General features: G+C 38.2%; 3 protein-coding genes across 4 annotated transcripts in view; 2 read left to right on the top strand and 1 right to left on the bottom strand.

Annotated features, from left to right (window-relative positions):
• Positions 1-14,750, bottom strand: part of LOC140360974 (seizure protein 6 homolog) — a 195,942-nt gene that overhangs the window by 26,765 nt on the left and 154,427 nt on the right. The window lies entirely within an intron of this gene.
• Positions 1,618-5,002, top strand: LOC140360972 (protein phosphatase 1D-like). 2 transcript variants are annotated; one of them, XM_072446509.1, is made up of 7 exons: positions 1,618-2,328; positions 2,706-2,934; positions 3,110-3,234; positions 3,320-3,501; positions 3,588-3,815; positions 4,099-4,186; positions 4,520-4,824. In XM_072446509.1, exons 1-6 carry the CDS (start codon positions 1,782-1,784, stop codon positions 4,180-4,182), a joined length of 1,395 nt encoding a protein of 464 aa, XP_072302610.1. In that variant the 5' UTR covers positions 1,618-1,781; the 3' UTR covers positions 4,183-4,186; positions 4,520-4,824. The 2 variants fall into 2 exon arrangements, with proteins under 2 accessions (XP_072302610.1, XP_072302609.1); XM_072446508.1 differs by lacking the exon at positions 4,099-4,186 and having other exon boundaries at positions 4,520-5,002.
• LOC140360970 (T-box transcription factor TBX2-A-like) lies at positions 10,380-13,959 on the top strand. The gene is made up of 7 exons (XM_072446498.1): positions 10,380-10,487; positions 10,884-11,151; positions 11,230-11,376; positions 11,461-11,537; positions 11,626-11,774; positions 11,856-12,178; positions 13,622-13,959. The coding sequence occupies exons 1-7, from the start codon at positions 10,465-10,467 to the stop codon at positions 13,922-13,924; spliced, it is 1,290 nt and encodes a 429-aa protein (XP_072302599.1). The 5' UTR covers positions 10,380-10,464; the 3' UTR covers positions 13,925-13,959.

The raw sequence follows: 14,750 nt of genomic DNA, 5'->3' as shown, positions 1-14,750 counted from the left end.
CTATGTCATATTTGCTGCCCATGTCAAACCAGGAAGTACAATTAGAGGCCTAAAGCGTTGTAGATTACTAGTGTAAGTTAGCTTTACACTAGTAAAGCTAACTTTATTAGTGTAAAGCCAACTTGTGTTAGCTTTATGTATGCATAAAGCTAACACAAAACACAAGGTGAAACAGGAAAGCATCAGTAGCATGATGAGAACACATTTACACTGAATTTGTGAGATTTTGCCTTCAGTAAGTATCATACATAGTGGAAAAGGAAAGTGACGCTCTCGGTGGACAGTGGATCTGGACTGTGAAAAGCTGGTCTTTGCTGGCGAGTCCACTCCTCATGCTGTTCTTCCCTCTGTTGTTAGTCCACTCAATCAGGCAGAATATAAATTTACCTTCACTTTTGGAGCCTCTACATTTGCACTGAGCTATATCTGGTGCCATGTTGTAAACTGTTTTTGGATTTGTTAATCTATTGGCTTACTCACTTTTCTTTTAGGTCATGGTTTGTATGGGCTAGAATGACAGCTTTGTTGGATTCAAACAATGATTTGAGCAAACTAGTAAAACATGGAGAGAATCTGGCAATGCATTTTCTACAATTGAGTGGCAGTTTTTACTTTTGCACACTGCACTTAGGTTATAGTATATGTATATAGTATATGTATGTGTATATATATATATATATATATATATATATATATATATATATATATATATATATATATATATATATATATATATATATATATGAATGAATACAATGTATTTAGGTTTGTGGACGTGATGTGACAAAATGTGGAAAAGCTCCAGGGGTACAAATACTTTTGCAAGCCACTGTATATAGACCACAGCAGAAAAGGCAATAATTGAGTTAGCTGTAGTAATTCTATTCTGATTTACTTTTTTAACTGATAAACACTACCCTGTATGTCTTTAGAAACTGGATACTGTGCAAATGATGAAGGTTACTGCTTAAGATGAGTTTAATATATATCAGTAGTTCTCAAACAGTGGTACGCGGATCCATCTGCAGTTCAAATAGTTGGTCAAGATATAGTCAATTTACTTCATAATTGTATTCCTCTTTGGGTTTGTCCTTGTTTAGAACTAGTGAAGCAATTGTGTAGTTCCATAGCCATAGTTTAGACTTAATTTTGATTTGGTATTATTGAGAGGGCCAAATATTTCCTTGGGTGGTACTTGGTTTGGAAAAGTGTGAGAACCATTGATATATAAGAATAATACTGCCTCCTTTTGGTTTAGTTGGTGTATTGCATTATAAATTCAGTTCAAAATAAGTGTATTTATACAAGCATGCTTGGCTATACATACTATATACTATATATATATATATATATATATATATATATATATATATATATATATATATATATATATATATATATATATATATTATATTTGTGTTTAATATACTAAGTTATATCATGACACCATCAACGCTATAGAGATGGTGCTGTCAATATAATGACGCTTCTTTTTTTCAGTCCTGTTTTTTTTTAAATGTAAAAAAAAAAGAAAAGGAAACAAATCCATTTTCCTGCTGAAACTCCCTCTTTGGGCCGCAGTGTGCGTGACGTGCGTCGTCCAGATCCAATGCTACGTCATGACGTACGGGGCACGTTTTGAGGAGATAAACAAAAAGGAAGGAAGCTTTGGGTCACACAATCGCGGCAAAATCGGTTCAAATGTTTTGCTTTTAGGCTGCATGTTGTGGTTATATGGCCGCGTGTGTTGTGTAGTTTAGCCGTTTTCGCCGTTTGCAATCATGGACGAGGCAATCATATTTCGTATGAGCGCATTTTCGGAACAAGGAGGGCGAAAATACATGGAGGATGTTGTCGATATAAGGCTTGAGTACGAACCAACAACATCACCGGCTGAGGACGATTTAAAAGCAGCATGTCCCGAAGGAGAGGACACACTAATGCCCGGCCGCGCCGCACACAAACAGCACAAACAGCCTGAAGACAGCAGTGGACACGGGGAGCTTAAGGGCGAGAGCGGCCAGGCTTCTGCTGCTGTGTGGGAAGAGAGTCTCCTCCACGAGGACAGCAGCGCGGGGCGGGAGCAGCGGGAGCAGAGCGCCTCACACCGGGCCGCTTCACACCGGGCCGTGGACACGAAGAAATCTGTCGCTTTCTTTGCCGTGTTTGATGGCCACGGCGGTCGAGAAGCGGCTCAGTTTGCTAGAGAAAACCTATGGAGTCTATTAAAACGACAGCGAGGATTTTGGTCCCACGACCATAATGAGGTCTGTGCGGCGCTACGCAAAGGCTTCGTCGCGTGTCACCACGCCATGTGGAAACAACTGCGTAAGTCACGCGGGGTTTGCCGGTTGCAAAAACCAAAAGGACTTAGATTTTCAATGAAACATTGACATGTTATGTCACGTGATACGCGTTAAAGGGCTTACCCTGTAGAATCATAAACATACTGAGGTGTCATGTGACTTCAAGACTGATTCAGATCCATGTAGGCAATATGCTGATTTATTATGCTTCACATGTGTATGACAAGTGCTATGCAGTATGCACATGCATGGTTATGTTTACCAGATATTTTTGACCTATATATGAGCTTAAACTAAAGGAAGCACAACTTCACAATAGTCTTGTGTCTTGATGCTTTAAAACTGTGATGGTGTTTTAATGTTGTTGTTCTGCTCTTCTCTGTCTCTATTTTCCTTCAGCTGAGTGGCCTAAAACTCTCACAGGTTTGCCCAGCACGTCAGGAACCACAGCCAGTGTTGTGGTGATCCGTGGAGTTCACATGTACATAGCCCACGTTGGAGATTCAGCAGTTGTAGTTGGCGTGAAGGAAAGTGACTCGGACATTGCCTTGGAGGCCCTTGAACTGACACAAGATCACAAGCCAGAACTTCCAAAGGAAAAGGAAAGGATTGAGCGACTTGGCGGCAGGTAGGCTGCTGGCCTTTGAGAAGCCAAAGCACTCACATAAGAAACATATGGGCATTTTAATCACTTGAGTTGTTGATATTTGTATGTATTTATTGACAAGTTAACTTGCTTTATTTTAGTTGAACAGGAGATCATTTTAGATTGGTAAAATACTATGATTTATGTAAATGTGTAGTGTCATGAAGAAGTCAGGAGTGAACAGAGTTGTGTGGAAAAGACCCAGACTGACTCATAACGGTCCAGTGAGAAGAAGTACAGTAATTGACCAGATTCCCTTCCTGGCTGTAGCTCGCTCATTAGGTAACTTTCAGTCATATGGTCATAAATGTACCATAGAGAACATGCTGTCAAATGATGTATGTTTCCTTTTGGTTTGTTTGGTTAGGTGACCTTTGGAGTTACGATTTCTACAGTGGAGAATTTGTGGTTTCACCAGAGCCTGATACAACTGTGATGACACTGGACCCCAAAAAGCATTGCTATATCATCATTGGCAGCGATGGACTGTGGAACATGATGCCGCCCAAGAACGCAGTGAATATGTGCTACAGCCACGACAAAATGGTGGTCAGTCTTTTTCGATTCAAGTTTTGGATAAATGTGTATTGATGCAACATAATACACGATAATATGTGTATTTCGTCTGATTTTAGGGTCCCAAGGCCATGTCTTGTGCCAGGCGCTTGGGTTGCACGGCCCTTCTGTTTTGGAAAGAGCGTATGCTTCGAGCCGACAACACCACAGTGATCGTCTTGGCCCTTCATGAGCGAGGCGGCCCTCCAATCCCCATGCACCGTGATGAGATCGTTGTGGACATGACCACGGGGATTGACCACGTCCCATACCCCGGAACGACTTACAACACGTGTGAGGTCCCTAAGGTCAGTGCTTCCTTTTTTTTCATTCGGATTAACCACCACGACTTCAGATATTTTCCAAGTGCAGAGTGGTCACTGTCTTTCTGACATTGGAACAATACTGAATATATGTCTGTCTGCTGTAAACACTGTACTTGTCTATATGTAACCCAACTCAGTCTATTATTTAGTTTGTTTCTTTATAACCTTTCTCTTTCCAAAATACAAAAGCCTATTGAATCCCATTAGTCATTGCCTTTAGTGACAGTTGTGATCAGTAGTGCTTCTCTGTTTTCGGGGCTAACAGGCGGAGCATGAGGATGGCATGTTTTTTGAAGAAGATGAGATTTATGAAGAAGAACATGAGGGATGGACATGCCTGGAGTGGTAGTGAGGTGAATGCTAAATTCTACCAAAAATGTATCAATAATGATTTTGATTCTTTTAGAAGAAATGCAATGTGATATTTGTAGTTGTATTTCACCTAAATTTATGGCAATAATGAATTGGCTTTCTCCTAGTTATGAGTTGTGGTGTTGTCTAGTTGCCACTAGAGGGAGACAATGAACCCGAGTCTGGCAAATGCGTGTACGAAGTGTGTAGCAGGGTGGAGTGAGCTCTGTGTTGTTTGTCTGCACAGTACGCTTATACCATCAGTACTCATTCTCATGGTTTTGGTCTGTTTTTAGTAATCATACAGTAGAAAATAATGTCCCATTTTATTTCAGAGCAGTGACTTGACCGTCTCCGTTTCTCTGGAGCAGACACTGGGTTTGTATGAAGCTGCTTTCTGTGCCACTACAAAAGCTTTCCCTGACTGTGGAGGAACTATGACACTCTCCCCAGAAGACTTTAATAACGAAAAGCAAGCATTACCAACCCAAATAGAATCTACATCCACTTCTCTTCCTCTGAAACGGTCTCGTCGTTCTCTGCATAGCACCAGTGCTGTCAAAATCCCTTGTTGCACTGGTCGGCCCTCTAAAAGTTTACACCAAAAGACTCGTGACAAAGTACAGGTTGAACAGTCCCATGGAAAAGTAGAGACAAGCTCGTCTGAAGAATGCACTATTCTGCCCCAGCACCACGAGCTGCCTTGTGTGTGTGCTGAATGTTAGCCAGCACCATAATCGGCATTCGTAGACATGATGTCACATGCTGCAGCCTAATATATATTTGATATGATCTTTCTGTAAAAAGGTGTAGAACTTTTCGTGGCTGTGTTGCTGTGTTCTCCCCTGCTGTGTTTTCTCTTTTATTTTTTTTAAATCAGTTTACAAATATAATGAAATTTTAACATTTTAATTTTAACACTATTTTCATACTAAAAGTGCTAATTTACTCAAAAGAGTTACCTTGATGATGTATTAAAATTAAAACATTTTTTTCTTGACTGAGGGAGGAAACTGCAGTGATAATCAACAAGTACATTTTTCTCTTCTTTTTTTGTTCATTTTAAACATGGACAAACACATTTGATAGAAGTGATCCAGTTCAAAAGTTCCTCACAAGGTAATCACTCAGGATAAATCAAAGTTGTACTGTAAACAAATGGTGTCTTTCCAAAGTCTATTCCCGTAATGTCTGTTTGTTTGTTTGTTTTACACCATCCATTATCTCGCATAATACTATGACCACCTACTTTATTGGTGTACATTAATACTTCTTTATTTCACAGTCCCTTTTGTGATGCACCTTTCTGGACCACACTGGATGTACTGTTGGTAATAGATGCTGACGAGGCATGTGTCAACTCCAGTTGTTGAGCTCTAATATATCTCTTATAGAGGATAAACAATACACAGTGATGCTCATTTTTCATGTAAATGGCCACCATTATTCTGGTGGTAATAGTGTTATGCCTCATAGTTATAATTCTGTATGTTTCTTTAGTTAAGAATAAGCTATGGGTTATTCAAAGTTGGGTTTGCTCTCAGAAAATGTCTTCCTCTTTTTTCTTCAGCCCTATGTGTATTTAAGCTTTACATTTCAAATGTTATGGCAACTATAAATTTAAGTGCCCAATTCTAAATAGATGATGAATTATAACAAAATTATATATTCAAAGTTATGGCAGCTGAGTAACTGTTTTATCTCTGTCTTGTTTGTTGCCTTAGGACAAAGGAAGTCAGTGGTTTTGTGTATCCGGCTAATACAGCTTAACGTGTGAACAGCTGTGGCCTGGTGTTAATCACAAATCATGCAGTTTGAAATGTACCACTGACAATGCTGCACACTAACCCCGACACTTCCTGTCCAATGTTTCAAAAAGTTTGGTTTTGTACAGTGCTTCATTATGCAAAAGAAATTTGTACAGCACATCATTATGCAACTCTGGAGTTCAGCATGCTCAGATACTGTATTTAACTGTCCAGAGCCAATAGAAGTCTATGGATTTTTTCCCCTGATATATTTGATTCCATATTGTGTCCACTGTTACATACTATATACAATGACTGGTTTAGTGTTTGTTGTAATAAAGTTTTATGTTTTTTTTTTACAAAGTGTTGCATTTGTGTCCCTGTGCTGGTGCCATCATTTCTCCACCTTTTATTTACAAGTTTACCATTTTAATCCATTGGTATTAAGTAATTGCCTAATCTTATTCTGTAATTGGGTGTTATTGGGTGTAGAACAAGCTCATCCTACAACAGCAATATTAATGTAGGTATTATTTAATATTCAGTATTTTACATAACTCCTCTTCAGATATATTGGTGGCATAAATAAGTAGTCTTAGTAAAAGTAGTTCACCGTCTCCGAGCAAAAGCAAAACATGTCTTATTTGACATGATTGTCTTTAATGGCAAGGCAATTATGGCAAGAACTAATTAATCCAACCCTCTGTTCTCCCGTTATGAGACTTTATCATCTCCAGCCACATTAATATTGCATTACCTGTCATTTCAACATGTGCTGGCCTGGATTCACTGCTCTGTAGGGCTGATACTCTGTCATGGTAAATCAATCAAAATATACCACAACATAGACTTCCACAAATGCGTCTTTACCACTATGGCTGCACGATTTACTTAACAATTTACAGAAGACTCACTTTTAAAGATGCTTACAGAGTTAAGTATAAAGCAAAGCCCTTCCTCATCACACCTTGAGTCCGTCTCTTTCAAATATTCAGTCCGGTTGGCCCAGGGTTGGAAAATTAGACCTGTGTATGTGGTTTCCAGGACGTGGTAGAAATCTGCCAATCCAATTCAGACCAGCTGTCGAGAAGTTCAAATGAGCAAAACAGTTAACCCCATTAACACTAGACTGGGATAAACTCAGAGATAGTACACGGTCAGGTTAGGAAAATATTAATAAAATATTCTTTAATTTTCAATTATTATGTTTTTTGCATTTGAAGACAAAAGGGTTCTTGCCGTGTGCCAATCATTAATGTCTATCAAACCAGTGTCACATTGCGGATTTAATCTCTGTCTAATTCTGGCTGTGGATTATTGGGCATGTTCAGGTTAAGATCCTTACTAATAGCCTTACAGGACTTTGAGGACACATCGAAATAAACTCATCTCATTATTGTGTGTGTTTCTAAGGCTACACCTGCCATAATCAAAGATGGATATATGCCAAGCTCAAAGTGCAGCCGGCTGCAGTGTTGCGAGTTCAAATTCCGACTCTGACAGTTTGCCGCATGTCCTCCCTTTTCTCATTCCCATTTCACACTGTCCTTCCTGCTGAGAAAGCTATAAAAAATGCTTTAATGAATGAATCACTTTAAGATTAATTCATGGGGTTCAGAATGATAAAAAGTGGACTGTTGCCATAGAAACAATTTTAACTGAATTTACCTTTTGAATGGTAAAAAATCCTCAAAAGATGAAATCCATGAATACTTTAATATCATAAAGGATAGGACGCACTAACCGTGTATGATTTAAAATGGTAGATTTCAACATAACAATGGCATGTTAATACCATTAATATGTTGCTTTATTAAGAGATAAAAATGTAGAGATTATTTGTATTAAGAGATAACATGTTTAAGCAGTAGAACGATATTTTGGGGGGATGCTTTAAGGCAAGTTTATATGTAGAGCGCAATTTGTACAGTGCTTTACGGAACAAAAAATATGTATTAAAATTACAATACAAACAAATGAAAATAATTAATATAATTTCCAAAAAAACATTTAATTTCTATTCTTAGAGAGTAAGGATTAAAAACTCATATGTACAATTCAGCAGAACCAGTTTGAGCCTTGAACACTGAGAGTAGAGAGTTAGTTAGTTAATTAGTTTGTTGGTTAGCTATTGTTAAAAAACGTTCTCGATGACTTTGCCCCTGAAACTGCCTGATTAGAAATGGGCTGGTAATTGTTATTGTGGCATCAAGACTACTCTTCTTTAGGAGAGGATTACCGGTGATGATCACAGTTTTCCGCACCCTTGGGAAAGCTCTTGATTGAAGCAAAATGTTGACAGCACATCTGATGGGTAACACATGTGGAGGAACTCAGACTGGTGATGATCTTCTGGACAATATATTGCCGCTTATATGTGCAAAATGAGTCAGCTCTAAGTGCTCTATCACAAAAAATTATGTCATTAAAAAACACTGCAAATGCATTACACTTAGATGTGAAAATTAGGGCTAGTGGCAATTGAGCTGGAGTTGTTGTTAATCTGTTTACTGTTGCAAACGAGGCATGCAAGTTGTTTCTGAACATTCCCAAACATTTGCTCTAAATAAAATTTGGTAAAAGCATCCAAAGCAATCTCATAATCTCTTTTCTGTGCACTGAACACGTCATCATTTTTCTATGGCGCCTTCTGTTTATTTTGAACTATTCTAATCTTTTCTTTGATAGGCCAGAAACTGTCTTATACTCACTGACAGACATCACCTCATTGCAATAAGGCTCTTAGTCTGATCAAACCGCTTAAGACACGGATTTTGACGCCATAGAGGGACATCAGACCGAAGTGGAGGTGAGAATCTTCCAGAGACAATCTTGTGTGTGCTTTATCATAAGAGCCATCCTTAATCCTGTTGACCGTTTGAACTAAAGACTCTAATCTTGATAATTAAAGAGTCCATTACAGCCAGGAGCATGCTGAGAGAAGCTGCCTGAGAAGTTTCACAGGTTGTATACAAGTCTTTGAATAACTATAGAACAAAAGACAAAGTCAACAACTAAATATGACTTGAATCAAAGTGTCTCCAACTGAACAGATACAGTGTTCTAGATCATAGTTTTTCAGTTTTTCAGCAGATGCTTCCTGTAGTGTGTTATTATTGTTATTACAATAACTACTTTGTAGTTCTAGAACATCTAGTGATGATGCAATGATCATGGCATCTGTACAGGATATGGCCATGCACGCAATCATTCACAACGGCTTCTTACCATTGCACGGCTTCTACTTTTCAATTGTCTCCAAAATACATTTCAGGACATGCAAAGACTTTGTCCATTCAAGACTCATCCACCTAATTAAAATGAGTTATGTGTGTATAATATGCAGAAGCTTCAGGGTTATGGAAATGTATAGTGTAATAAAAGAATAGGCCTATTTGTAGAACTAAACCTTTTGTATTGTGATCAACACCATAATGTACAAGAAAAAAGGAAAATAAATCATGCAGAAAAGAGCAGAGTTGTGTTATAGTTGTCATTTGACACCTTTGGGCAGGGAAAGTGCCCTGAAGTGCCACACACAGCCTAAATGTTTAATGCACAACTGCGAACTGTTCTGGGACTAGAGTAACACTGCAATTTTGAATATATAATTTGTACTTTGTATACATATATACATATACATATGTGTATATATATATATATATATATATATATATATATATATATATACACACACACACCGGTATATATAAAACCCTTCTTCTTTTTTTAACCTTTTTTCCACATTATAACAACTATGCAATCAGCTTTAGTTAGTGTTTCTCTTCAGTAAAATGAACTTAAAACTGGGACAGACATCTAGGGTATTTGTGAGCAAATGGGAAGAGACAAGAGAAGCCATTTGGATCCTCATAGGAGTCGAGTTTGGATGTAGCGCATCTGTGAAGAACATCCCAGACTGTTGTGCTAGAACAGTATATTGAGGACAACACGCGCGTGTGGCCTGGAGAGTGAGCCAGTCCGCACGAAGGACGCATCGAGTCAGGTTGATCTTCTGACCTTCACCTCTCTGTCCTCACCTCACCCAGTAAATCCGCCTGTCCGGCTAAGACCGAGTAACTGTAAAGATTTCCAGATTCACGCAGAACAGGACAAACGATGCCAACTCCTCTTCAATCCGGATCCGGAGTTGAACGCGGAAGCGTAGACCTTATTTGGACGTCGAAATGACGAGGGCTAAAAGTAATTCCGTTTTCTTTTTTCAGCGGTGAACTTCTCTGAACGCACACATGAGAGATATTCAAACTGCAACTGTCGCTATGGCTTTCAATCCGCAAAGTGCATCCACACCTGGTGCGTTTCCCGTGCCAAGCTTCAACCGGCCGGTCATCCCGGAGCGGCCGGTCATCCCGGAGCGGCCGGTCATCCCGGAGCGGCCGGTCCGCCACAGCATCACGGAAGCGTCACAGCATCACAGGCTCAATGCTCCGCCAGAAGAGCCCTGGGACCACCCGAAGGTCACACTTGAGGGGAATCATTTGTGGAAAGTATTTCATAAAATAGAAACTGAGATGGTCATTACAAAATCTGGAAGGTATGAATCCTGCAAAACTGTTTGTGTAGTTGTGAGGTGAATGACAGCTTGGTGTGGATGTTTTTTCTAAATATTATGACTGGTTTGGTGGGATAGTCCTTGTGGCAACTATTAGCCTATCAGGCTCCAGATTTACATCGGTTAAGAGGTGGTATACTGCAAGAAACACAATATTCTGACAGTTTAAAATGTAATTTAACAAAATAAAGGTGTTTGTAGTCTAATCTAATCTATTCTATAAAGGTAACAGTTATAGAATTGTCACATCCACTTTTGTTTTAGGCCAGGCCTTATTAAGGTAACAATGTTTTAGTGAAATGGTTAGTAATCTGTTATATGAAAGGGCTATGAAATAAATCAGTTCTAAAAGAGATTTTAAATGTTTCTGTGTTACAGGAGAATGTTTCCTCCCTTTAAAGTGCACCTTAGTGGCCTGGATAAATCAGCAAAGTATATCATGTTGATGGACATAGTTTCTGTGGATGACTGCCGTTACAAGTTTAACCACTCCCGTTGGACAGCGACAGGGAAAGCCGACCCTGAGATGCCCAAACGCATGTATATTCATCCGGACAGCCCTTCCAAAGGACAGCACTGGATGTCCAAACCTGTGGCCTTTCACAAACTCAAACTCACGAACAATACCTCAGACAAACACGGATTTGTAAGTTAAAGTTTGAATAATAACACTCCCTCCTGTGATTATAAGGTATTGTTGTTTTATGTTACTCTTGTTTTGTAGACGATTCTTAATTCAATGCATAAATACCAGCCCCGGTTCCACATCGTGAGAGCCAATAGCATCATGAAACTTCCCTACAGCACTTTCCGGACATATGTCTTCCCAGAGACAGAGTTTATTGCTGTCACAGCTTATCAAAATGAAATGGTAAGACAGATCTTACCTCCAGGGTCAAAATGCATTTAAATATATTTTGTGCAGTTTGTGTCACAGACTTGTTTTCATCTTCAGATCACACAACTCAAAATAGACAACAACCCATTTGCCAAAGGATTTAGAAACACAGGAAATGGAAGAAGAGAAAAAAGGTACAGTTGGCTTTCTGGCAATTATAAACAACGCTAAAATGGTTATATTTAACAAGCAATATTAATTAGCTCTCAATTCATTCCACAGGAATACATCTTTTTTGTCATTAGAAGATGAAACTGAGCCGGATCACAGTGATTCTGATGACTCATCTGGATTATTGTCTTCAAGTGACCCACTTTACTCTCCTCTGGGAGTTGTTGGCAGCCCTCTGATGTCACTGCACACTCAAAAAGGTAGATATTACCTGTAATCAGCTGTACTAATATATTTAAGTAATGGTTTATAACACAACATGTAATATACTGTTTCCCCAGGAGAAAATAATACTGTCTCTTATTCAGAAGACATCATACATAGCTTGATGTCAGATGATGCACACTCAACGGCAATAAAGGACACAAATTCTTCTTTTCAACATCAGACTATTGGCTTATCGCAAAATTCACCATGGCATCTTCAAAGGAGGTCGCCAACTCTATTTCATCCTGGACAACTGACTGCAACGCCACTGGATTTCTCTGCACCAGTTACAGGACATATGGTTTCATCTTTGACACTGGGAAATGAAATGATAACTCACAGAGTTCATCCATCTCTATATATGTGTCCCCTGCCACAACATCTTTTCTTATCCCAGGTATGTTTTCAGGGTTCAGATCTGACCAATATGTTAAGTAAAGGGTGTGGGTCATGATTTTTGTTACAATCAATATATTAATTTGAAATCTCATGGCTGAATAAAAATGCTTGAGATAATTGGTTATAAAAGTATGTGTATCGTAGCAAGCTGATATTAATTTTGAATACCAAATTTGTATTTTCTCTGCAGCCATGCAAAAAAATATATTAAATTGAATTGAAATACATATTCAAAGTTGGCAAAATCAAACCAACCATAGAGATGCATTTGACAAAACCATATAAATAAGTATGTGGGGGGAAAAGAGCTTTAGAACAACCAACTGCTGGGTCAGTTATCACAGTATAGTGCAATAAAAACACATCCCATTATGGTGTCAAAATAGTTCTGGGTGAATGCATCTTACAAGTTCACTTTGTTCACAATTTGTTGAGGGCTGACTACATAATCCCAAGCTCTATGACAGGTCACAGTGGGAGTAAAATATCTACCAAATTACTATGCTCTCTCTACAAGTCTGCCTAAGCATTATTTTACATCTTTGCATGCTGTAATGCTGTTTTTATGACTATAAAGTTATGTTATAACTATAAAGTTATGTTATAACTTATACAATCCTTACACATCAATCAAAAAATACTGTTTGATATTTTAAATAATTAAAAAGCCCAATAAATCATAAATAATTGTGAAAACATTCAATATTTTGTATTATTTTCTCAAATGTTGACATTTTAGTACTCTGTCTATCTAAACTTATGTTTCTACCTATTATACCTTTTAAGATACAGAAGTTGTAAAGATATTAATATAAATGAAAAATAGAATTTAAGTTCATTATTGTTATTATTATTTTCAATAAACCATTTATGATTTGGTGAACAGTTAAAGACACATTTTTAGAGGTCCCAAATCCACAATGGCATTGTTCAACTATTCATGGGTTTCAGGAATTTTTAAGTATTGATTATAAGGATTGGGTTTGGCAATTGTCCTCTGTTCTTATAACAACAATGCCATTCAAATCAAAACATTTTATATAATGCTTCAAATTGTTAAGGAATCCTTTGTCTTAAACCCATGAATTGTTTTGCTGTTGGGCATTTCTGCATTTTGTGCAAAACGTAGGTGACAGGAAACAGAGGTCATGTGACAATCTTGTCCTCTATTATCTACTAAATTAGTGTTGTATTTTTATTTATGTCCTGTAATTAGCTAAACTCAGATAAGCAATGGAGAGTTTAGGTCATAAAGGGAATATTGACCGATCATTTACTGTAGCAACACTAGAAAGGAAAAGAGCAAAGAGTTTATGTTGTAAAAGAATGTGGTTGTTGTTGTTGTTATTGTTGTTGTTGTTGTAGCTGGTGTTGTTGTTGTTTTTGTTGTTGTGGCTGTTGTTGTTGGTTGTTTTTAAAGAAACAACTTTCTTTTTCCTAGGGCCTGTCACCAGCACCTTATGGCGACCTCCACACTTACCCACCGTGCTTCTTGTCTTCACCTCCTGTGCCTCCAGCTCTTCCCACTGCCTCTGTGACCTCCACTCGACCCCCGCACTTCTCCCTCCACAGCCACCGCCCCTGGATGAGGCAGAGTCCTTATGATATCTCTGCATCCGTCAGCTCCAGCACAAACCAACAGAGAGGACAACACCATAATTCCTACCAAAAATCAAGAGGCAGTCAGAAAATGAATCAGACCAGTAGATCTGTGCAAATAATCACATCAAATTATTTCAAATAGCCAATAATTGGAACTTTTGGTCTACAGTCTTCTTTCAGAAAAGGACTTTATGTTATGTTGTTTAAGTTCACAAAATTAATATTCAAAGTCAATTTGTGTGCTTTTAAGAAAGAAAGAAAAAACTGTGGTTAATCAATTTGAGGGGGGAAATTGTGATAAATACCACATACTGTGCACTGAGCATATGTTGTAATATTACAATTGTGGCTTTGAATTTTGTTCATGTAAAATGTTTGCCATAGCCACACTGCCTTTTGAGTGCAGACATGCATCACATGTGCTATGCTTTGTCATGTTTCACATGTTGTGAAAATGTTATTGAATTATAACTGTTCACGTATACACATATCATATTATTTAAAGATGCTGATTACACTTCCTAGAAATTTTAGACATGTTATTATTTTTGTTTGTAACTATGTATGTCATGTCAGCATTAATACTGAATAAATCCTGAATTAAAAAGGAATTTGGTGCCCAAAAAAACTGCAACACTTTACCTGGAGCTAAATGGCGTCATCTACTGGATCATCTGTATAAAGGTTACATTTTAACAGCTAAACTAAACTAAATTAATCCAACAAATAAGCAAAATACGGCTACATGTGAAAATGAAGCTGCCTGATGTTAATTTCTTTATTTTACACATTTCACCTTGATAACATAGTTACCATCTAAACTCAAACTTCGCACGATAATACATCCATGCTTCGCACGCGCAAGTCCCTCCTTTTCCGCATCGCGCCTCTGTCTAAACCAATCCTGGCGCGACCCATTGGCGATACTCAAGCGTGATTGGCTGTCTGCGGATGAGTCGCTTCAAAGT

This window comes from Eucyclogobius newberryi, unplaced genomic scaffold, assembly GCF_026437365.1.
Source record: "Eucyclogobius newberryi isolate DKJ021-1_F unplaced genomic scaffold, fEucNew1.0.hap1 SCAF_15, whole genome shotgun sequence".
Classification (NCBI taxonomy): domain Eukaryota; kingdom Metazoa; phylum Chordata; class Actinopteri; order Gobiiformes; family Gobiidae; genus Eucyclogobius; species Eucyclogobius newberryi.
The sequence above is the reverse complement of the archived record's forward strand: the minus strand, read 5'-3'. Positions and strand labels throughout refer to the sequence as shown.